Source organism: Pinus tabuliformis, chromosome 2_2 (genome assembly GCF_031772625.1).
Source record: "Pinus tabuliformis cultivar Carrire ecotype Pingquan chromosome 2_2, CPIR1, whole genome shotgun sequence".
NCBI classification, from domain to species: Eukaryota; Viridiplantae; Streptophyta; class Pinopsida; order Pinales; family Pinaceae; genus Pinus; species Pinus tabuliformis.
The window spans coordinates 950,977,100-951,002,272 of record NC_142300.1 but is presented as its reverse complement, the minus strand read 5'-3'; the positions used below and the strand labels follow the sequence as shown (position 1 = coordinate 951,002,272).

The following is a 25,173-nucleotide window of genomic DNA, read 5'->3' as shown; positions in this document are numbered from 1 at the left end:
ATATAACATTTTAGCCAAAGTTATTATGAGATAATTAATTAATAATATAATTAAATACATTAATATATAATATAATAATAAATAAATATTTTTGAATATAGATAATTTTCGCTTAAATTTTAAGTGAGACGCGATTAATAAACCATAGATATTTCATTTGCTTTTTAAAACCTATGAACTCCACATAAATCCTTTTCTGGATAAGGATAAGGCTTCATTTCTTTTCAGTTCTCTTTGCGAGGAAGACCAATGGCCACCGTCACACATAATATATCCGTGACTTAACACTGATTCTCGCATCTTCACCGTCACTTACAAGATCCTCCATTATCAACATTATTATACCCTTTAAGTCCCTCCTTTTAAACTACTTTTTGTAATCATCAATTAAATATTAAATACAATTATTTCATTTTATCTTGCTGAAAAGAAAAATGGCCGCCGTGAGGCTAACGCTCCACGAGTGAATTGATACCACATACATAATTTTCAATGCACACACTCAGCAATTTCTTTTCATTTCTGCCACACCAATCGTTCCGCATCTTCACCGTGACTTACACGGATTCTCCATTATCAGAACCGCCGTGTGTATATATAGAGATGCGTGTACAACACACAACTCACGGGTTGTCAGAGAGATTTTGTTGTAGAGAGAGAGAAATGGATCTTCCGTTTGTCATATCGTTATTAGTGCTGCTCTGCATCATCGCTGCCCCTCTGCCTGCAGCAACGCATCGGGAAGATGCCGCTTTTTATAAGCACATGGCCGCTGGATTCCCGTGGCTTCCGGTGGGTCATTCTGATTCTGAACGCATGGTGGAGGAACGTGAATTCAGTTTATCTTCGACGGACGCCCACGATAAAAGCGACCTCCATGCCCTCTTGTCGTTCAGAAATGCCGTGACAGAGGATCCATATGGCCTACTGTCCAATTGGACAGCGGAAAACTCCGACGAGATGTGCTCCTGGTTCGGTATTCGCTGCAAACCAAGAACCAAAAGGGTGGCTGGCATTGACCTCTTTAATGGATCATTGCAAGGTACAGTTTCATCGTCTGTTAGCAACCTCTCATCATTGCGCACATTCAATATTTCTTATAATGCTTTCACTGGTGGAATTCCGGCTGAGTTTGCCACCTTAAAGCGTTGAGAGTTCTTGACCTCAGCGGCAATTCGCTGAACGGTTGTATTCCTGTCGAGTTGGGCCTGCTGCATATGCTGCACACACTGGTTTTTTTTTTAATGCTTTCACTGGAGGAATTCCGGCCGAGTTTGGCAAGCTCCATAATCTGCGCACCGTGGATCTTTCTGCTAATGATTTCACTGGAGGAATTCCGGCCGAGTTTGGCCACCTTAAAGCACTACAAACACTGGATCTCAGCTACAATGAGCTCCGTGGTCCTATTCCAATGGAATTGGGCTTGTTACAGCAACTAAAGTCCCTGTACCTCTCTGACAATAAGCTCAGCGGTCCTATTCCAATAGAGTTGCACAAGCTGCAGAAACTAGAGTCCCTCGACCTCGGTGACAATATGTTCAGTGGTCCTATTCCAGTCGAGTTGGGCATGCTACAGAAGCTACAGTGGCTGGGTCTAGAAAGCAACTATTTCTCAGGCGGAATTCCATGTGAATTGGGTAATTTGACACAACTTTCATATCTATTCATTTCTGGTCGTAGTATTTCCGGTTCTATTCCCTCTGAAATATTTAGACTTCCCCTCTCCGCTCTGTCTCTTAGTTTTAACCTCACAGGGAGAATACCTAATTCCATTGCCAATTTGACCAAATTAACTACCTTAAACATATCTGAATGTGGACTGACTCACATATGTGAGGGCATTACCAATTTGACCCAGTTGACGTACTTGGATCTCTCTGGTAACCAACTCGCTACCATACCGGAAGGTATTGCCAATCTGGTTAACTTACCCGTCTTGGATCTCTCTGGTAACCAACTCGCTACCATACCGGAAGGTATTGCCAATCTGGTTAACTTATCCGGCTTGGATCTCTCTGGTAACCAACTCGCTACCATACGGAAGGTATTGCCAATCTGGTTAACTTACCCGTCTTGGATCTCTCTGGTAACCAACTCGCTACCATACCGGAACGTATTGCCAATCTGGTTAACTTAGAGGAATTATATCTTTCCCAAAATAACCTCATCCATATACATGAAGACATTGCCAATTTATCTAAGTTGACGACTTTAGATATTTCCGATAACCAACTTAGCCATAACATACCTAAAGGAATTTTCACTTTGAATAATTTGACCAGACTATACCTATCTCAAAATAAATTCACAGGTCCCATTCCTAAAACCATTGCCCGGTTAAAGAATCTTTTTCATTTAGATTTCTCAAACAACCTCCTCAAAGGTACAATTCCTAAAACCATTGCCCGTTTAAAGAATCTTTTGCATTTAGATTTCTCAAACAACCTCCTCAAAGGTACAATTCCAAGAGCTATAGGAGAACTCCATTCCTTGAATATCTTAAACTTAAGTTCAAACAATTTTATTGGGAAGATTCCTAATAATATTAACAACTTAGTTTCACTTTGGAACTTAGATTTATCAAAAAACAATTTGGAAGGACCTATTCCTACTATGTGCACTTATAATTCAACTATTTTATATATTTTCTCAGCTCATTCTAACAATTTCTCTGGGACTTTAACATCATCTTTTGCTAATTGCACTGAGCTTGTAATATTGGATTTAAGGAAGTGTGGATTTACAGGTGAGCTTCCTTCCACCCTTGCAAATCTGGGTAACTTGGGAATTTTAAGCATGAGTTATAATAATCTTCATGGTAGTATTCCTCAATGGATTACAAACCTCACCAACTTGTTTTTTTGGATTTATCCAACAATAATTTTAATGGAAGAATACCATATGATCTTGAAAGGCTCCAAGGATTTGCTGTAAATATTGTAAATGAATCTAATTGGAGTGAGTATCCAATTATCATGGAGGAATACATAAAAGGGATTGAGTATAATGTGTCAGATGTCTGGAGTACAAACATTATACTTGATTTGTCTAAGAATAATCTTACTGGAGAAATCCCTATAAGCATAGGCAACATGAGAAGCTTGAGGTTACTAAATTTCTCTGGGAACCAATTGGAAGGAAGCATACCTGCATCTTTTAGTGAGATATCTACTTTGGAGCAGTTGGACTTGTCCAAAAATAATTTGGGTGGAGAAATTCCTCAAGAACTCTCTCAGTTATCAATGCTGGCTTATCTAGATGTTTCATCTAATAACCTTTGTGGGCCAATTCCAACAGGGACACAATTTTACACCTTTAATGAGTCTTCATTTCAAAAGAATAAGTGCTTATGTGGATATCCTCTACCAAGATGCAATCAAAACTATACAAAAACCTCTGGTGGAGACAATGGCAGTCAAAGTAACATGAAAAGAGAATGGCTCAGCTATGTAAATGAAAAAATGTCTTTGATAGCATTAGCTATAGGAATGGGGATAGGATTTGCAGGAGTTATTGCTATGTTTATTGTTTGGGATAAAGCAAGGTATTGGGTTGTGGGTTTGCCTTCCACAAGCACAAGAAGACCCTCTTATGGCTTGTATCGATTCCCTACATAGCTCAATCAAACTTGTCCCTATACATCACTATCTTAATATATGTAATGCCACTTGATATGGTTTGAATGTTCTTTATCAATATACCTTGTTGTTTCAGTAAGTGTCCATGCATTATTACTTGACATAAAGTTGTTTGAATATCGATAAAATTTATTACTTGACATAAAGTTGTTTGAATATGGATAAAATTACCTACTTTTGTAGAAGAATGTAAGATAGAGTTCACATAATTTCTTTCCTTTGTTGTTAATTATTAATATATATAAACAAAGTGAGATTGAAATAGACAATAATTTTAAGCTTACAATATATATTGTTTTAAAGTCTTTTCATAAAGAAAGAGCTAAATTATATTATATTTAGTCGATATAATAGATACAAAATGGTACATATCATGCTGATGAGACTGCATAATCTGGGGACATGGAACACAAATACTTAAGCAGATCCGTGTAGATGAGACACATCGTGCAAGAATAGAGGGGAAGAGTCGGCAGAAAACATATATATGCAATACAAAAAGCTTGGAAAACAAAAAAGGATGAGAAAACCAGATCAGATAATCAAAAGCTTGGGAGAGAGAAGTCCGGTATGGAAAATGCTTCCCCTCCAGACTTTACCTCCAAGTACCAGCAACCTGGATCAAGATAAAGTTATTGTTCATTATTGAAAAACTAAAGTAGATTGATCTACATTAATTTTTTATTAATAACTTACTATTTTTTTAAATGTCAAAGCTTTTTAATACAATCTTTTTATAATAAAATAACAAAATTGGTAATGAAAACTATGGATGATTAGTATATATAATAATTAATAAATCTCTAAATTTTAATAAATTCTTCATATTTATTAAGTGCGCTAAGAGATAAGATATGCTATATTTAATTGTTTGATATTGTTGAGAAATGTTGATTAAATTGCATCTAAATGATAAGAAAGAAAATTTCAAAACATACTAGTTTTATATGATTAAATTCAAGTTATATGCTTAAATTTAGATCAATATTAATGATGTTATAAAATATGAATATTTTAATATTCAGTTAAATATTTAAAATAATTTTATTAATAAAATTTTATATATGACTTGAAAAAATTTCAATTTATTATCATTAATTATAATTAAATATAAATGTAAAAGGAAAATCAATATAAATTATTAAAATTAATGTTAATTTTGATTTCTTATATTTGTTAATACACACAAAATTGTTAAGTTAAAATTTTAATTAAATAAAGCTTTGATTAACAAAGATATATGTCTCTATGTTTTAACTCGTTGAGTGCAACACATATGGGATTTTATATTTGAATACATTATTATTTAATAAGTAACAGAGTATGACATTTCGATATAATATTTTTATTTAAATATAAATGTAAAAGGAAAATAAATATAAATTATTAAAATTAATGTTAATTTTGATTTCTCATATTTGTTAATCCACATAAAATTGTTAATTCAAAATTTTAATTAAATAAAATTATTAAAATTAATGTTAATTTTGATTACTTATATTTGTTAATCCACACAAAATTGTTAGTTTTAAATTTTAATTAAATAAAGTTTTTATTAACAAACGATATATGTCCATGTTTTAACTCGTTGAGTGCAATGCATATGGGATTTTATGCATGTTTTAGTTAACTTTAAATACATTATTATTTAATAAGTAATAGTAACAGAGTACGACATTTTGATATAATATTTTTATTGTATTTAATCTAATCAATAAGTTTACTTGCGAAATTCAATGTCAGAATATGTAATTTTATATTTTAATTTCTAAAATTTAAGAAATAAAGTTCTTATTTATTTTTAAATAAAGTTTTATAAAATCATAAAAAAATAAGCATGTTCTACATACAAATACAAAATGTTCCGGTATAATTCGACCCGTTATTTTAAATTTTTCCGAACATTTTGTATTTTACTTATAAACAAAATATTAAAAGATTAAAGAAATATGATACGAAAAGACATTGTCCTTTCAAATTTTTTATATGTTACGGTAAAGAAGTTGGAAAAAATTAAAAATGTTAATAAAATTAAAAAGTTACGAGACGATTTTTAAAAAATGTTTTATTTAATTTACTAAATGCTTATTTTTTATATATATTTTATATATTATAGTTTTTCAAGTAAATTGATTTTAGGATTATTATGATTAGTTACATTTTAGTTATTTTCGAAAAAAATATTAGCTTTCAGCTTAAATCAAGGCATGATAAAAAGGCTAAAGGGAAAGCTTGCTTTAAGAGATATCACTCCACTCTGGATCATCTGGTTACCTCTTAAGGGAATGCCAAATAATAAAATTGGTCACTTATGTTGCTTTGTTGACTTTAGAATTTTTTTTTAACATTCCTCTTAGGAAAACACTATGGAAGAGTATGGAAGAGGAGAGAAGAGATAATGGTTCCTATTGAGCTGAGGGTTGTGTCAAACCGCAGAATTGTTTACTTAATGCACCTTTTTTATTCATATGATGCCTTTGTTTTACCCGTTTATAAACTCTTTCTACATTATTTTAATGCAATAAAGAAGATTTGTGCTTGTGTTGTATTTTATATAAAAATACCTTGATTATATGCATTTCTAAGATTAATGCTCATTAAAATGTTGTTAATGTAGATCGTCTTGTTCTTGCATCGCATAGGGATCTTCCACCAAGTATATGTGGAGAACTTCATCACTCAAGCTTGCCACGAAAGGAATCGCTCGCTGGTAGTACAAACATGCATTTCGAATAATCTTGGATCCTTTTTGACAGTCACAAGTAGACTTATATTTCATTGACATGTTCCTGCATTAAAGGGCAACATTCCTGCACTAGAGAGCAACTAATTTGGAGCTTTCATACATTGCCACGTTTTTGAAAATGTTGTTTGAACACCTCCACATCATTGAAAATGCACCAAGGTCGTACATATGGATTTTTAAGTAATACTTAATGCCTCAAACCCCAAATTCGCAACAGCGTTCAAATGACCAACTTACTCATATATTTGCGTACAAATGAAGAAGACTATGAAAATTATGAAACATGGGTTTTTATCCCAATATAGGAAATTGAGTAACACATGGACAATTTTCGAAAATTCACCACCGTTTGTGAGATCCGAAGGGGTCCTTTAAGGCATATTTATAGAAATTCATGTGCCGGGGATGATACATATTCTCCCCTTCACCAATTGCGATTGTGATTGCCTCATCACATCGCAACCTTGAACTTGCCGAGGGCCGATTTGAACCACCTTTTATGCCTACCGCTGCAATATGAAATTTTGAAAGAGCCAATGTTGGGCTTCCACTTGGTGCCTCCTTATTCGCTAAAGACTTGACACATCATTCTAATCTTGCCATGTAAGCAACTCAAACCTGACCTTTGACTTTCTCTAACTTCTGCATACAAACTCAATTTTGAGTGTCCTTCACACCGATGGATTCAAAATGACAAGCTCTTCAATATGAAGCTAAGTTTCACAAGATTCTGACAATTTGACTTTTGAACATAATTCTGAGCATCTGATCACTCCTCCCCACTATAAGCCTTTTGGACCCCAAAAGAATCACTTTCAGTTATTGAACAGATGAGGGTATTGTTCACTCACTTTCCCCACTTCAATCCATTTGGACTTTGATGGATGTGTACTTTGAAACCCACCCAAAGATGATCAATATTTCCTCTTTCAATTGTCCTTGTCCTTTTGTATCAAAGTATTCTAGAGAAAAGTCTTCAATAGATGGAATTTGAACATTCTTTCCTGAATCTTCAATCAGGAAGGGTTTATACAATCTTAATTTTTCAACTATAAAAACAGAATAGATCCTCATATATGAAGGGAAATCAAGCCTGAAAGCATTATTACCAATCTTTTCTTGAATTTTAAATGGACCATAAAGAATTGGTTTCAACTTTTTACCTTCACCTTCAAGCATTTATTTGCTAATGTATAGCCAAAATTCATCACCTAACTGAAACTAATGATCCACACGATGCTTATGATGCCTTGCCTTATACTTGCCTTGACTGTTTTCTAGTTGTTCTTGAACTGTTTGGTGAATCCACTGAATTTCCTCAATGAGATTATTTTCCCTGTCTATCTCACTATGTCCATCTATAGCTACATCTTTCTCAAAGATGAAATCCAAAGGCAATTTAGGCAAATACCCAAGACATGCCTCAAAAGGTGGAGTTAGAGTAGAAAAGTGTTTTGCTTAGTTGTAAGCATGATGAATATAATGCAACTATTCATCCAACTTAGGATGTTTTCTGCAATATCCTCTTAGCAAATGAATGATTGTCCTGTTAACCACTTTAGTTTTCCCATCGATTTGGGGATGAAAGGATGTACTTTTCTTCAATTTGGTGTGCATGAATTTCCATAAACTTTACCAAAAAATTCCCAACAAATCAAGAATCACAATCACTTACAATAGAAGTAGGCAATCCAAAAATAAAAAAGTTGAATTGTTTGTTCAACTGTAATTTGCTTTTTACAAGGCATTAACATGCACACCTTACTGAACCTATCCACACCTACATACAAATAATCATGACCTTTCCTTGATAAAGGGAGACCTCCTACAAAATCCATAGAAACCCTTTCCCATGGTCTTGAAGGCACTGGAACTGGAGTGTACAATCCTAGTTTCCTATTACTAGGCTTATTGATTGCGCACAATGATAAACCTCTTATAAAACGTGACACTTTCAAGTATACGAGGCCAATCAAAATACCTCTGAAGATTTGCTATTGTTTTACTTGCACCGAAATGTCCAACAATAAAAAAAGTGTGAGGTTCCCTTGTGACATTTACTCTCTCTACCAATGGAACACAAAGTTTTCCCAAATGATAAAACAAATTATCATGTACATGGTAGTCTAATTCCTAAACTTGGTGGCCTTGACTCAAGTTTAGATATAACTCTTGAAAATCAGCATCTTGTACATATTGTTCAACATAACTTTTAGGCAAAACATAATTATTCTAGAGTAAAATGGTTATATTTGCAACCGGTCTAGAAAGCATATCTACAACTCTGTTTTATATACCTTTCTTGCACCTGATTACCAAGTGAAATTGTTGTAAGAATCCCATCCAATGAAAGTGCCTTGACTGCTGCAATTTGGTTTGAGATTGCAGATATTGCAGAGGCCGATGATCGATGTGAATAGTGGTTTCTTCTCCCATCAAATAATGCTTCCATTTCTTCACGATTGAGATTTCAAATAATGCTTCCATTTCTTCACGATTAAAAATCTCAAAAGGAAATGAAATGGCCTTACCATGTTGTAAAAGCACTGCACCCATGGCATAGCCACTTGTATCTGTCTATATTTCAAAATGTTGTTTCAAATTCAACAATGCGGAAAGTGGGGTTGAATTGATATTTTGTTTCAAAGCATCAAATGGTTTTTGTTGTTTTCCTCCCCACTCACTACAACAAAACCAGCGATTTGCGCCAGATTTAGCGCCAGATTTTAGTGCATTTTTTTTGTAATTGTGATGAGCAACCTGGCGCTAAATCTGGCTCTATTGTACAATTTTTAAAGCGTCCTTTTTTGCACCTGATTTTGCATCCTTTTTCACGCTAGATTTTGCATCATTTTTTACACCAAACTATGCATCATTTTTTGCGTCAAATTTTGAACCAAGATTTATATCTTATTTTATGACAGGTTTTGCTTCTAGTTTTGTGTCATTTTTTGCATCTATTTTTCATTCTCTTTTGCTTCCTATTTTGTGTCATTCTTTGCTTCCATTTTTGCACCATCATTTGCATCAAGTTTACACTGTATTTTGAATCCAATTTAACGTCTTTTTATGCATCCATTTTGTGTCAGTTTTTGCATCTAGTCTTACGCCAGGTTTTGTATCTAGTCTTACACTAGTTTTTGCTTCTATTTTTGCACCAGCTTTGGTGCCTATCTTTGCACCATGTGTTGAATTTGATTTAGCACCAAATTTTGCATCCATTTTTGTGCCCATTTTTGCATCTTTTTTTGGACCATTTTTTACATCCACATTTACGTTTGATTTGTCTCCATTTTTCCCATCTCATTTTGCACCATATTTTGCGTCATTTGTTTCATCCAATTTTGCATCATTTTTAACACCATCTCTTGCATCTAATGTTACATCATTTTGAGCATCCAAATTTGCATTTATATTTGCATCTTATGTTGAGTCATGTGTTGTGTCCACCTTTGCATCTTATTTTGTGTCTAATGGTACATTCAATTTAGAGCCATTTTTACGTCTACTTTTGTATTTGTTTTTGCACCAAGTTTTGCATCCAATTTTAAGCTATTTTATGCCCATTTTTGCACCATTTTTTTGTGTGTACTTGTGTCGAATGTTGCACCATTATTTACACCGACTTTTTCATCCAATTTTGCATTTTTTTGGTGTCTAGTTTTACATCGTTTTCACCATCCAAATTTGCATCTTTTTTTGCCTCATTTTGTGTCCACATTTGCATATAATTTTGTGTCTGAGTTCGAGCCTAAATTTGCATGTGATTAGGAATCATTTTTTACATCCAATATGGCATCCTTGGTTTCACCTTTTTTCAGCCCCATTTTGCATCTTGTTTTATGTCTTTTCTTACATCTTTTTTTTTTCCTTTTTTGCACCCAAGTTTGCATCCCAAATTTACACCATTATTTGCATCATCATTTGGCATATTAATTTGTAACGTTTTTTGCTTCTTTTTAACGCTCAATTTTGCATCTTATTTTACATCTAGTTGTTGTCTTTTTTTGCATCTAATTTGGTGCCCATTTATGTGTCCTTGTTTTTGCCCAATTTGATATCCTTTTGTATGCCATGTTTTGTTCCCTTCTTTGTGTCAACTATTGCACAATTTTTCACTTCTAATTTAAAACACTTTGTATGTCAATTGTTTTCATTTTTGTATTAATTCCTAGTTTAACATCCAATTTTACTTTCAATTTTGCATCCATGGTTACATCCGCATTTGACTTCTTATATAGAGTATATTTTTCTTTACATATATGACCCCCTTTATAGATTCATAGTGAAATATATGATAGTTTCTAAATATCATTAAAGCAGATATCACAATTCAAAATCATTTGTAAAGAAATTTAAGAGAAATTGACAACATCCATCCAAAAAAATAACAATGTGTCATTAACAATTTTCAAAACATGTATAAAATAGCAACATAATACTAATAAAATCAGTATTATTTTTAATCAAAACAAGTAAAATTCAAATATGATTAACAAATCAAAATATTTCATGAATATCGTTATTCTACGATAAATTAACAACATACATAAATCAAACTCATCGTATGATTACAAAATCAAAATGTCTCATTGATATAGGGTAAATTCACAACACCCATCTAAACATAGCAATGTCATTCTACACAATAATTTCTTCATAAAAAACAATGCATGTGCATGCATAGCTACCACCACCAAGATCATCCTCATGATCATATTGACCATCCTCATTACTCTGATCCACATCATCACCAACACCGCAACTATCATCATCATCTCCTCCTTCACCACCATCATCCTCATCCTCATCCTCATCATCTCCTGATATATGTTGAACATAATTTGGATCATCGTCTTGGCAATCATTACCTATAGCATTCTGACAAAAAAAATCAATATTACATGTTAGTATTAATTACATAACGCAACGCATGTTTTTGTTATACAATGTTAACCATAAAATGAGGTAAGATATAATATCTAATAGTACTAAAAAATAAAATGAAAATATGGTTTAAAAGTATATTGGAAATCCAACTAAGATTACATACCATAGAGTCCATCCAAACAACAAATTCAACCCATCTCTTTTGCTGCAGCACCTCCTTTTCCAAATGATTTGGAGGTCTTCCATATTTTAGTTCCTATCAATCAGTAAATAGGGAGAAATTAGATAACAATGACTTTCTTCTAGTACAAAATTTATTAGAAAAATATCACATGTTTAATATACTTACAAAGGTTGTTATCAGTGCTTTTAAACCTTTCTAGCCACTACGATAAGTGACTTTTGTCTTGGTTAACCTCGCCTTGGATGCCTTGTCCTTAAACATAAACCAATTCAATTTATTTTCACACAAATACATGTCTAAGATACTTATAAGTATTAATACATTCTAAATAATGTTTAATGAAAAATTCAATACCTGAATGCTCTCATTGCCGGCTTTTCTTTGTGCATCCAACTTCTCATATGATTTTACAAGTTCTTTCCATACTTTAAAAGGTATGTCAATAGGTCTTTGTTTCAGTCTTTGATCTTGAGGCATTTTTTTAATTTTTCTTGTTTGGTTAAAAATGTTGGTTAAAAAAAACCGAACAAGTAATTCACATCAATGGCATGGGGACTCTATGGATATGTGTAAAAAAATGGCTATAAAGAAAACATCCAAAAAACATATGAGCTCTCCCTTTGATGGTCACTTGGGGCATATGGCTAGAAAGGAACAACTCCATTTTCGAAAATGAAGGACAATCCTTTCTCAAAGTCCTTCCTAATATTTGCTCCAAATGTCTTAAAATGAAAAACAAAATTCAAACGTCATCCTTAAACATCTCCCTTAAATATAACGTTGGACCATAAATTCTTCACTTTTATTGTTATCGGCTCTGGAATGATTTTTCTATATGCAATTATATAATGAAATATGTGTGCACTAATGAAAAAACATCGAGTTTCATTTTTCATAATCACAAACAATGAAAAAAGAATCACACGTAACTAGCATCATTTTGGAAATTTTATATTTATTAAAAATCTTTAACATGTTTTCCTCCCATATCTCATAAAAAGGTGTGAAATTTTTTATATACTCTCCAATAAGCACTACAACAAAACCAGCGATTTGGAGGTTTTACACTAAGTTTTTCAACATCGAGCTTACTAGGGCTTGCACCACCTGGGTTATTAGTAAGAATCTCATGAGGTTTGCATAGCCATGATTATTAGAATCAAAATAGTAGGATTTGCACTAAAAAACAGTTCATAGAGCCTTCCTGCTGGGGAGAAAATCACAAGTTCAACTTCTGCAGTGCAGAGCACCGAGAGCTCGTAAGCTTTCTTCAGCAATCCACCTACGTTTGGAAAATGTAGCCTGCCTGCTGGCGATGTTCTCAATCCTCTTCCTCTGCATCTTTCCCCTCACTATTCTCGTATGTCCTCTTTCATTTTTCCCTCCAAACAAACCCTCTCAAATTGAGAAAGCAGAACAACTCACTCGATGAGAATCCGAATCCAATTATCGCTTCTAACAATAACCCAATACGATACCAGAAGTGATTAAACAAAACCTCATTAACTCTTCATTTGTTTGGAAAAGAGCCAAGCATATACTTCTGACGAGGGTTTCCGTCTCAAGTCTGGCTCGCAAGACGTCGCTTAGTCAATTGCGAGAAAAATTTTCCACCTGCCTGTCACATACGGTTTGTCACACTATATATTAAAATAAGGTTGATCATACTAACAATAAGGTTTTATAGTTTAAAAGGAGGGCTCTCCTGACTGCATTTGGTTGGTTTATAGAAAAGATTGCTGGAATGTGTAATGTGAATGCTCTGCTAACTGTTTTTTAAGCATTTGGAAGTATTAAAACCCCCTAGGATAATTAATGTAAGACCTGTTAATTAATGTGTAAAGATGGCTATTGTCCTTGGGCTACCTTAGTTGTTCGTGTTTAGTGATCTGTGGTATTATGACTCCTCAAGTCACTATTAAACCATGAGAACCATGCCCAGGCAGACTAGTGTGACATTGTGGATGAGAACCAAAACTAGACTCCTATAACCTCCTTTTTCATCCTTTAAATTGCAGAATTAACTGACTGTTCTAGTAATCGTTCTTGAGCACCTGAAGATGTGCACCCTAAATAATAAGAATAATACCCTGTAACATATGAATAGTCCATCCTGTGCATGTAGGATATGCACATGAGGTCCAATAAAATCACTAACCAGAATACCAGGTGTTATTAAAGCCTCTACAGGTTGATATATATGAATGTTACAGTGTGCAGGAGTATGATTCAATTCCATACGAAAATACAAAACATCTGATAGGATTTCCTTATACCTCATAGGCAAACAACCATTGTCCCTTCTATAGATGAGCAGAATAAGTGCTTGGTTCTCTACACTAAATAAAGACAAAGTATAGTAATTATTGCTGACAAAATAGGATTTAAATCGCGGTTCAATTGCTTGACATTCAGCTGGTCACAGAATTGTAGAGTGCATAATCATAAGTGATGTTGCGAGCCTCATTGCTCAAAGTCTAAGGGTCTTGCGAGCCATAATCACAGCCATGTATGGCATATCTTGTGATTATGGCATTTTATGAGGTCAATTCTTGTGAAGACATTTCAGTTTATAATAAATTTTGAACCTCAACAGAGTTTTGGCAAGACCTGGCTGAGCTAGGACATCAACAACACAACTGATATGAATGACATAATCTAGCCTCAAGAGGGAGCCTCTTTTGTTTCATCACTCTAACAATCTATGAAGTGGTGGAAAGCATAACAACTTCCCCTTGAATATGACACCTAAACTGAGTACAAATCCTAAATGATGCAGCCCTTGGTGCATGTCTCTCAAAGTATCGATATTTCAAATGTTGAAAGCTCTTGTGCCCATTTGATATGCATTCGATTGCAGTTCCCTTGAAGAAAGAATCTTATAAAGGTGAGGCCATGGCCAATATGTTAGCCATATCCATTGGAGTTGCCATTGCTTGACAACTTTAGTGTGATCAGTCCCACCATGATTCACATGGGCTTCTACTCAACACTGGCTGTTGCTATTGTAAGAGTCTTCAAGCTCGTTGAACCCATAGTATTGATAAGTGTATTCTTTGGGTCTTTGGTTTTCAAATTCTGCCTATGTTTTCCTCTCAGTATCATTATTTCAAATGCTGAAAGCTCTAATTCCCATTGCTGTGTATTTGATTGTGGTTTCCCTGAAGAAAGAAGCTTATAAAGGTGAGCCCGAGGCCAATATGTTGGCCATATCCATTGGAGTTACTATTTCAGCTTATGGGGAGGCCAAGATGAATGCATGGGAGGTGATTCTCCAGTTAAGTGCAGTTGCATGTGAGACTACCCAATTGGTTCTCATACAAATTCCACGAACATCAAAAGGGATTAAGTTGAATCCCATCACATCTTTGTTGCTCCTTGTTGCCTTGTTTTTCTCAGCACCCCCTGGGCCTTAGTAGAATACCCATTTCTGATAATCAGGGTCTCTTCCTTTGATTTGGATTACATGACATTTCTGCTTGTGCCTTGGCTCTTAATCTTGCAGTATTTCTTCTGATAGGAAAGACTTCAGCCTTGACTATGAATGTTGCTGGTCTTGTCAAGGACTGGCTGCTCATAACATAATCTTTGTCTGTAATAAATGAAAAGGTTACAGTCATAAACTTGAGTGGGTGTGGACTGGCTTTTCTGGCTGTCTGTTACTATAATCATTTGAAACTTCAAGCTCTCAAGTCCAATGACAACCAACCAAAGTACCTCAGCAGTGCAGCTGATGCCAATGATGAAGGGGAAGGTTTGATAATGACGAGTGGGAGATTCTCAATCAGAGATTCAGAACCAGTAGAGAAAAATCAAACTCAAGCTTCAGGATTAGGTATTTAGATCATTAATATTGTCTTGTGCTAGAGATTACTGTTCTTGGATTGGCTCCTCTATGCCCAGATCTATTTGCAGGGAACAGGCCAATCATTCACAGTGAAGAAGATAATGACAAGATTAGTGTATAATGATGGACAGGATGGTGCCATGGTGCCAACCTAAATCTCAAGTAAGGAGACATCTGTTCATCAATTTGTCAAGAAGCATGGCCTACAATTCAATTGCTCTAAGCCTATCACTTCTTCCACCTGTCAAATAAATTGTTTCCTGTTTGTTTAGTTTGACAAAAGCAACATTGAAGAAGAACGTATTTTCACTTGCACTAGGATTTGTAATTTTGTATATAATTGGACTTAAGAAAAGGATTGTTAAACATGTAAATCATAGATTATGGAGGAGCTCTTTATGTCCAACCTTTATACCATGCAACCACAACCACTAGACATCTCATCTATCAAATCATAGACTAGGCAACCCATCAAAGGGAACAACAAAGTGAAGAAGAACCAACGACACATTTGATCAGCCACAAAAACAAATTTCCAAATATGAGAAGGTATCTATGATGCAGGAAACATGGCCCGCCCCTGCATACCAGCTGCGTTTTCATATCGAGTAACTGAAACACAACTAAAATGCTCTTGAAACACATTTCAATTCATATGAAATGTATTTTCACATGGGAAACACATTTCAATTCATATGAAACATATTTCACATGAGAAATGCATTTCAATTCATATGAAACATATTTCACATGGGAAATGCATTTCAACATCTGTACAACGTGTTTCTAAATGAAATTTGTTTGATTTTGCCTTGATTTAAATGTTGGGAACAACATTTTTTTGTTTTAATAACTAATTAGAGGATAATTATGAATTCATGAGACTTTTAGAAACTTCATACACTAGAAATATTTATTTAAGACTGGGTTTCACTCTCAATTTGCGTTAAAATGATGGCAATTAATGGTAATGTTAAAGTCTTAAAGTAAAACCTTTACTTAAATTTTTAACATTACCATTCATTGTCTTGAGATGTTTAAAAGCGGTTCCCATCTCCTCTAACTTCATATCGAGAAAGTAGAACTTCATATCCCATTCAAAATTCAACAGAGTTAACATTTTTCGAGATTTCAGGATTGGCAATTAATCAAAAGCACCAAGTGCTTTATGTACCTCAATGTTAGTGATATTGCTTATTTGACTCCTCTATCATTGCCTTAGCAAAACTGTACCCTTCCCTCAAACAAAAAATCAATGATTGGGCACACTAAGCTTTTCATACCATATTTTAAAGTTTGGATTACGTAGTTTCATCATGTTAAAATTGGCAACTAGGGCCAAACTCCACATGGGTCATCTTATTTATGACAACTGATATTTTTCTTGGATTCCTCTCTCCGAGAGGTGTAGGATTGATCTAAAGATCATCCGATTCTGACATGTACAAATGAAGTTATGAATTTATTTTGATTATGGACAAATTGTCAAGGTCGGCCAACAAACTTATGTAGGCTCAGAAGCCCAATAGTCACGTCTATTCATCCTCAACGTTTGCTATAAATACATGATGCCTTAGCCTCATTTGGACACACTCATCTTCACACTTCTCTCTCTCTCTCTCCTCGTTCATTGGGTACGGATTTCTAGGCATCTCTCTCTCCACACGTCTGAAATTTCAGGAAAGCAAAATTTCAAGAGGCCGAAATTTCAAGAGACCGAATTTCTGGACAGTTTGACCAAGCGTTGACCAACATGAGTTGACCTCCTTTGACTACGTTTTGTGGGGGCTATCTCTATTTGGGCAAGCCGCATTTCTAGGCACAGAAATTGAGGCCAAACATTGACTTTGACCAACGTTGACTGCAGCTAGGGCTAACCACAGGTTGGTTGTTTGACCAAATTTGACTGCGCTGATTTTGGGTTCTTTTGAGGGTTGATTCATCTTGTTGTTTGGAGGCCGAAGTTGACCAATTTATGAGGGTCAAATCTGCCCTGTTGACCAGCAATGACTTTTCTGGTTAGGTCTCTTTTGCCGTTGTCATTAATTATCAGATCTGTAAATTGTAATATCTCTCTCTCTCTCTGCTGAATTATTGAAGAATATAAGAAGAATTGATCAAGAGTTTCCCCACATTGGGGTTAAGTGATGGTGGAATATTGCTTGTCATTTATGTTTGTCATGTAAATGTTCTTGCTCATTTATTCATAATGATTTCATTCCACATTTCATATATATATATATATATATATATATAGTGTGGAAAATAGTAGTGAGTAAGGTCTTCTTTGAATTGTGACTTAGTCAAAGAGACCACAAGCAATCCTATCTTTGACGTGCACGAGTTCCTAAAAGTTAGGTCAAGTTCCTAAAAATTAGGATGAGTTCATAAAACAGTTTAACTCGTGCGTATAGTTGGAGGCTCAATTGTTTGTCTCCTAGTGCGAATTATATTTGGAAAAGGACAAGCAAGTGAGCTTCAGTATCTAAATTGAGGCAGGATGAGTTACATGACTCAGTTAGACTCGGTTAACTAGTCAATCACAAGACCGAGATTCAAAAATAAACTTGCTAGATATACCTTATGTGAATTGCTTGTAAGAAGGACGAAGGCACAGAATTGAATCATTGTTTTGTGAGCACAAGGTTGTGAGACAAGACAATAGAGAGCACGAGTTTTGTGTGTGAGCTAGCAGAGCTAGGAAGAGTGTGAAGGAGAGGCCTATACGCAGAGTTTTGGCACAGAAAATCCTTGTTGGTGTACGCAGGAATTAGGAGTAATTCCTAGAAGATAGGGCCACTATTGCGCTAGGAAATAAGAGGCTTCCAACGAAAGGAAATAGGGGCAAGCCAGCGCAAAGATTTAGGAGCTAAGGACAGGGTTGTTGCAAGCAGGTTTCAGTTAAGTGTCAATAGAAAGAACAGTGTTGTTCTCTAGTGAAACAATTTGCCTTGTATTAATTCTATTTGCTCAACTTTCTCAATAAAATTCTATAGCTAGCAGAGGGTTTTCCTAGTACGGTTCCCTACAAAAATCCTGTCTTGGTGTTACAAATTAGTTTCAAAATTGTTTACTACAGCAGTTGCAAGATTTTTAAGGAAATTCTACATGGTATCGGAGCAAGGAACAGAATAAATACCAACACAAGTTGATTCGCACATCCTAGTGCAACATCATAAGGAGAATCTCCCTGAAATAGTCATAGCCCAAAGGAGCCTAGCAAAGTGGAGAAGAGGATTGGTTTTGGTTCGTTTTTCTTGTAACTAATTAGGCCAAGTTAGGCAGGAGCAAGTAGCTTGCAAGAGGAGCATTTTGGGTAGTCTTTTTGTGCATTATTTGTGGTGCAAACAACTTGCAAAACAGACCAAGTTTTTTATGTGTTGTTACAGGAGAGATTAAGCCCTAGTTTAGGGCTGGTCTAAACTGGTCTATGTTCTTAAGGAGCTGGAACAACAATATATAAGAGGGCAAGAGCTAACGCATAGAAGAGGAACCTATGGAGAAATGTTTGCAAAGTTTTGAGGCAACAAACTATGGGTTGACGTAGGTGCAAGATGCCCTAATCAGAGGGTCGAAAACTTTAGGTAATTGCACAGGGGTGTGACCTAGAGAAGCAGAAGAAGTCTCTATTGGTTAAGGTATGTTGAATGTTATTCTCAAGTTGATGTTCTACTAAGTGGATGAGGTCCCATTGGACAATTGTGTGGGCAGCTTAAGTGTACAGGTTGGAGGGTTGTTAGAAGTTGCCCTATTGTGCCCTAAGTACAGCCTCTTGTGAAGGACTACTAAGCTATTAGTGGGCAGGTGTTGGAGAGCTCTCTGGGAAAGCAGGACGGCGTACCAAGGTTTGAGAGCAGATAACTGTTTAGAGGGAGCATCAAACTTCGTTTCATGGAAAGGGAGGATCATGATAGTTTTGAAGGATAATGGGGTGGGAGAATTTGTGAAGCAGGCTATACCACCACTACAAGATCCCCAACAGTTGACCCGACATACTAAGAATGATATCAAGGCAAGGACGATTATTCTAGAAGGGGTCAGAGATCATATATTTCCTCATATCCATGAGAAGAAGACAGCTTATGAGATGTTCAAAACTATTTTAGATCTATATCAGAGTACCAGCGATACCAAGAAGCTTGCTCTTAAGGAGAAGCTAAGGAGTATCTAGGTGAACAAGGATGAGTCCATTGTCATGTATTTGTCAAAATTCACTCATGAGTATACCAAAGCATGACCTTGTGAGTTTTGCTCTTCTACGACTTCACAAGTCTTGGTATGGGTTCCAGGATGTTGTCAATGACAGAGATAATTTTCCTAGTTGGGAAATGCTATTGACTGACTACATTCAGGAAGATATCCAAAGAAGGACCAAAAATGGTAGATTGATGAAGACAGAGGACAAGGAGAACTTTTCCATAACAAGCAAGAGTAGTAAGACCAAGGGCACGGAGGGCCAAGGAGTGGTCGAGTCTAGTCAAAAGGGCAAGTAAAAGGATCTAAGAAAGGTCAAGTGCTTCCATTGCCATGAGTCTGGACACTATGCCACTAAGTGTCCTAAGCGAAAGAACGAGTCCAGTGAGGACCAACATTTGAGTATAAGCTAGTTGGCAGTTGGGCCAACCAACAAGATGATGAGGAGCATAGCCGAAGGCAAGTCGAGGCAGCGACTCAAGCAATGACTCCCAGCATAGGGAGAGTTTGAGCCAAGTGGGCAAAGGATTTGTTTAAGGGAGATCAAGGGAGAGTTGGATCTTCCAATATCACCTTCAACCAAAGGAAGCAGCCACAAAGGTACACAGGGTGCATGGCCCTTATGACTGAAGTGATAGACTCGCAAAGCATGGTGGGAAAGAAAAGGTCTTATCAGGTTCCGCAAAAGAAGGCAAAGTCTTCTAGTTCAGCGGAAGAAGCTGCAACAACGGAGAACGTGGTAGTATTGGAGATAGATCCAAGTGGACGAGGTTCTTCCAAAAGCACCTTTCTCGCTAAGAGGGAATGTTGAAAATAGAAGCGAGTAAGGTCTTCTTTGACTTGTTCCTTAGTCAAAGAGACCACAAGCACTCATGTCTTTAGCATGCATGAGTTCCTAAAAGTTAGGACGAGTTCCTAAAAATTAGGTCAAGTTCATGAAGCAGTTTAACTCATGTGTATAGTTGGAGGCTCAGTTGTTTATCTCCTAGTGCGAGTTATCTTTGGCAAAGGACAAGCAAGTGAGCTTCAGTTTCTAAATTGAGGCAAGACGAATTACATGAGTCAGTTAGACTCAGTTAACTAGTCAATCACAAGACCGAGTTCAAAAAATAAACTTGCCAAATTTAGTTGATGTGAATTGCTTATAAGGAGGACGAAGGCACAAAAATGGATCACTATTTTGTGAGCACAACATTGTGTTGAGAATATAGTACCAAGGAAGTGTTTCCTAGGAATTTATCCTTTTGGCCTAGGAATACACATTAATATCCTTTTCTCTAAGTGACATTATGTGTTTATTAATGTCAAGGAGCTAAAGAAGCTTTTATGAGTTGTGTACCTTGTAATTCTAATTTATTAAAGTCACATGGGTTATTAAAGTGACTTTGTGTAAAGTACTAAGTCCACTTTATGTTAATAAGGTAACCTTTATATTTTAAAACTCACTTTATGAGCGACAAAGTGACCATGGTACTAAAACATTAAAAGGTTAAGTGAGGGGTCATCATGAGAAAGGGGTCTAATGGGAGCTTGATCTCAACTATAGATCTCATTAGCTGAGATTTAATCTCAGCCCTTGATCTTTAGCCTTTAGGGTTAGGTTTCCCTCTCAAAAGAAAAACAGAAGTTAAAGGAAATGAATGATTCTTCATTATTCTTCTCAAAGGAAAGAGGAGGGTGTAGGGAAGCTTGAGAGGAGATCGAGACAGCTAAAGGAGGAGGCTGTGTTCCAAGGTGAACTCAAATCAGAGCAGAACGCAACCATGTTGTGGAGCTTGCATTTGGAGGCAGCAAGGAAGAGCTCCTTCATTCAATCCTCTTGAGAACTATTGAGGAGAGGAAAGGAGATAGGAGGAAGAGAATTTTTGTGAAGAAATTCTACAGCAAGAACTAGGAACAAGACCACAGTTAATCAAATCCCTAGAAGGCCGAGTTAAAGCTAAGAAGGGAGCACGAAATTTTGGAAGACTGTCACAGCCAGTGGTTGCACACAGGTCAAAGGCTTATTAGGAGTCAAGTTTGGTTACTCCTCACCGTAGGCAAGTGTTTTAGCAGCATATTTCTCTGCCAGCGTATTTATGTGGGACACAGTGAGATTCTTGGGCCAAGACCAGCAAAAATCTCAAGCCTGGTTTTAGTGGTATATCAATGATATTTAGAGAGCTGTTTTGGAGTGTATTTGCTCAAATTCCAGGGAGGTTAAACGCTGATAAAAAAACCTGTGCATATTTGTTGTGATGAACCCGAGTTTCAAGGAACCTGTGACTGTCAGTGTGGCTTGAATTCCTAAGAAGAAGGAGCATTTCAGAGGACTGTAATTTCAACATGAACATTTGTTGAAGACAGTTCAGAACTCAGTTTGAGAATGGGATTTCAGTGATGCTTCGTCAAAGAAACAAAATAAAATCCTCCTAGAAGAACTGGTTTTCCCCGCTGCGGGGTTTTTCTAGGATCATGTTGACCAAAAATAGTGTAAAATTCATGTGTGTGCTTGCCTTATTTTTTCTCTTATCAGCTGAAAGTGAAATGTAGAGTACCTCTATGTTGTTTCAAGTTAAATGCAGAAAATGATAAAATGATGTGTATATCAGTCATATGCTATTGATGGGTTTTGGGCATTAAACCTTGCAAGAATTTGAAACTGGGTGGGCTACAGCATGAGCAGACATTAATTTTTTACAGGTTGTGAGACCAAACAATAGAGTGCGAGTTTTGTGTGTGAGCTGGCAGAGCTAGGAAGAGCGTGAAGGAGAGGCCTCTGCACAGAGTTTTGGCAGAGAAAATCCATGCTAGTGTGCGCTAGAAATCAGGAGTAATTCCTAGAAGATAGGTCCACTATTGCACTAGAAAATAGAGGCTTCCAGCACAAGGAAACAGGGGCAGGCCAGCACAAGGATTTAGGAGCTAAGGACAGGGTTGTTGCAAGCAGTTTTCAGCTAAGTGTCAGCAGAAAGAACAACCTTGTTCTGTAGTGAAACAGTTTTCCTTGTAATTAATTTTATTTGCTCAACTTTGTCAATAAAAATCTACAGCTAGCAGAGGGTTTTCCATGTAGGGTTCCATAGAAAAATCCTGTGTTATTGTATTGTATGAATGTGTTTTTAACTCTTTTTTATTCCGCTGCAAAAGAGTAGAGAAACTCTGTGTCTTGGTGTCACAAATTAGTTTCAGAATTGTTCACTACAGCAGTTGCAGAATTTTCAAAGAAATTCTACAAAAAGGTGCTAATGGTTCCCTATAACGCTAAATCTGGGCACATTGCTCCATCATGATAAGAGGAAGCTGGTTCAAAAGAAAAAAGTCTGGAAGTAAGGTTGCCCTCAGGTGCAAAATCATATTATAGCAAAGCAAGAGGTTACAAAATAAGAAAACTCAACCAAGTGAGACTATCAGATAAAGCATGAAAGGAAACTGTTTGAGGAAACTGATCGGCCCGATGTTCTTGCGCAATGTTAATTTTCTCTGTTTTGTTTTGCTTCCACCAAGTAAATACATGTAAGTGAGCGTTTATGATATCACAATATAGCCAGCATTGTTTCTCATATTCTACTCAGAAGCACCTTACAATCCTAGTTTCAGGATATGTGCATTAATTTAAAAATAAAATCAAAAAAATCCTTTGCAAACGACAAAAGCATTACCTCTTTAAAGAAGTGTCTAAAGAACAAATTAAACATAACTGCAATTCATCAAACGCAACTTTGTCTTGAAAAATGTGTCTTCGGGTACAGATTATCTTGTCTAGAATTACCATTAATTGTTGTCGACCAGAGAAATATCTGCCTCCGATCCATTCATCTGCACCTCAAGATAGCTATTTTGATTGCAATGCTGTTGTTTATAGCCCTTTGGAGGAAACTTTGGAATTTTGTGAAGTAAAGACAAATATGATAATGTGCATTGTTTTATTTGGTCAAATGAACCTATCTCCGTTAGATACGAAACATTATACATTTTGAATGTTATATTGGAAAAGTCTAACATGTTATTTCTATTCTATGCTTGCTGATATAAGAGCAATAAGCCCTCATAATCCTGACTCAAAAGAACAGAGAAAACAGAAATTTGTGAAAAGACTGAAATACCATGCCACAAATGCACCACTGTGATTGCCAAGAAATGCATCCAGATCTCTCTTTGCCTGATCCTGTTGCTTTCCATGACAGACAAGTACAACAACATACTCCTGCAAGTGGAAATTCAATCCCATTTATCAGTTCATCAAGCTTCATCCCCACTATTCCGATGGAAAGACAAAAAGCATGACTGGATGAAGGAAAGTGTATTTAATTTAAAATAGAAAGGGAGCTTATATTGCTTGTGTATATGATCAACGCTCGCTGAAAGAATGACAAACCCTCAATTCTAAACCCTAAGATAAACCTAAAGCTCCCGTGGTTTGAATTCAGAACTTGTTGTTTCCGGAATTCCCTGTTTTTCCGATTACAGAACATTGCGAAGGAGTTCAACAGTATTGAGAGCAGAAAAGACAAAGCAAACTTGATGATTCAGTATGTGTTCATATCTCAGGAAGTTCCATAAAGGTACTATCAATATTCGGGTAAATTTTCTCTGGTGTTCAGAATTTCATGCAATATCTTGCGAAGAATCCAAAATATAACGAATTCGCCATCAAAGCGCATCAAATCCCACCAAAAATACACAGAAAAGCAAAACCCTAATTACCCGATAAAACAAACCATAGCCCGCTAAATGCATCTACCATAGAGTTTCTTCAGCACCCCATTGAAATGACAAATCTGATCATCATCAACAGGCGAACAAAACATCGAGAACCCGATAAAAACAGATCTTACTAAAAAGGAGAAAAATTAGAAGTAAATAACTGCCCAAATGCATCTTCCTTATAGTCAAGGTCCCATTTATGTGCACAGGAAAAGGGCCACCGAAGAGGCCATGAAAACAACTTTCAACTGAGAAAACAAAATCATGAAATAGCCATGGATTAAGAAATTTACATGTCAAGAAGGACATCCTCCTCTTCTTCGCCCGTGGTGACAGTAACCTCCTCAAGCTTAACAATGGGTGCAACCTGAGCTCCAGTGTCCTCTTCCTTTCCGGCATCATCCTCGTTCTCTCTCGAATCGTCATCTACTGCCCGTGTAAGAACAGGATCCTCCTGAGTTCCAGCCATCCCAATACCAGATAGTGCACAGAGGGAGGGCTCGAATGAAATCGATGGATCCAAAATATGCCAGAAACTCGCCCAATATCAGACACGAATGCGAAACCCCGAGGATTTTGGACAAAGGATTTAACTGTGCAAAAATGCTTTGAAGGCAAAGGGCAAAGAGGTCGACGGAGAGAAAACACTCTATATAAGGGTTTTTGAGGTCGATGGAGAGAAAACACTCTATATAAGGGTTTTGAAGAGGGAAGGCCGGTAGCTGTTAAAGATTGAGAGTAAAAGTAGCATCGTTAAAGATAATATAATAAATTATTACAGGGATGGTTGGGGGGTTTCAAAGGGAGAGAAGGCCATGGAATAACCCCTAAATCATCTCCAACATGAGAGGCCTACTTCATTCATGTTGTCATGTTGGGACCAGAGGTTGTTGTGCGTTTTTTGTTTTCGCAATTTTGAACTCTTTCCTCGGTGATATATTATTGTGTTTATTGTAATAATAATGGGATGGGGTTGAGGGGTTTGTAA

General features: G+C 36.1%; 1 protein-coding gene and 1 pseudogene across 5 annotated transcripts; one reads left to right on the top strand and one right to left on the bottom strand.

Moving 5' to 3' along the window:
- The first annotated feature begins 663 nt into the window (after positions 1-663).
- Positions 664-3,878, top strand: LOC149196349 (uncharacterized; annotated as a pseudogene). The gene is made up of 3 exons (XR_016255142.1): positions 664-1,059; positions 1,169-1,976; positions 2,045-3,878. The product of XR_016255142.1 is annotated as an uncharacterized LOC149196349 (transcript).
- A 7,145-nt stretch (positions 3,879-11,023) lies between these two features.
- LOC149196348 (ran-binding protein 1 homolog c-like) lies at positions 11,024-24,889 on the bottom strand. Of its 4 annotated transcripts, none has more exons than XR_016254658.1 (5): positions 24,479-24,885; positions 23,585-23,685; positions 11,624-11,710; positions 11,438-11,530; positions 11,195-11,265 (listed from the first exon to the last, which is right to left on the bottom strand). XR_016254658.1 is itself a non-coding variant. In XM_089405531.1 (4 exons), exons 1-3 carry the CDS (start codon positions 24,652-24,654, stop codon positions 11,463-11,465), a joined length of 345 nt encoding a protein of 114 aa, XP_089261657.1. In that variant the 5' UTR covers positions 24,655-24,889; the 3' UTR covers positions 11,024-11,255; positions 11,438-11,462. The 4 variants fall into 4 exon arrangements, 2 of the variants coding, with proteins under 2 accessions (XP_089261657.1, XP_089261656.1); XR_016254659.1 differs by having other exon boundaries at positions 11,195-11,255; XM_089405531.1 differs by lacking the exon at positions 11,624-11,710 and having other exon boundaries at positions 11,024-11,255; positions 24,479-24,889.
- Between the last annotated feature and the right edge of the window lie 284 nt (positions 24,890-25,173).

Bases quoted from the DNA above. Each gene is read 5' to 3' on its own strand.
- LOC149196348 (XM_089405531.1), bottom strand. From the start codon at position 24,654: ATGGCTGGAACTCAGGAGGATCCTGTTCTTACACGGGCAGTAGATGAC. The intron at 23,686-24,478 runs GTAAATTTCTTA...TTCCACTTGCAG, and splicing joins GAGGATGTCCTTCTTGACAT to GAGTATGTTGTTGTACTTGT. The intron at 11,531-23,584 runs GTATTTCAGTCT...ACTGATTGATAG, and splicing joins AGTGGTGCATTTGTGGCATG to GAACTAAAATATGGAAGACC.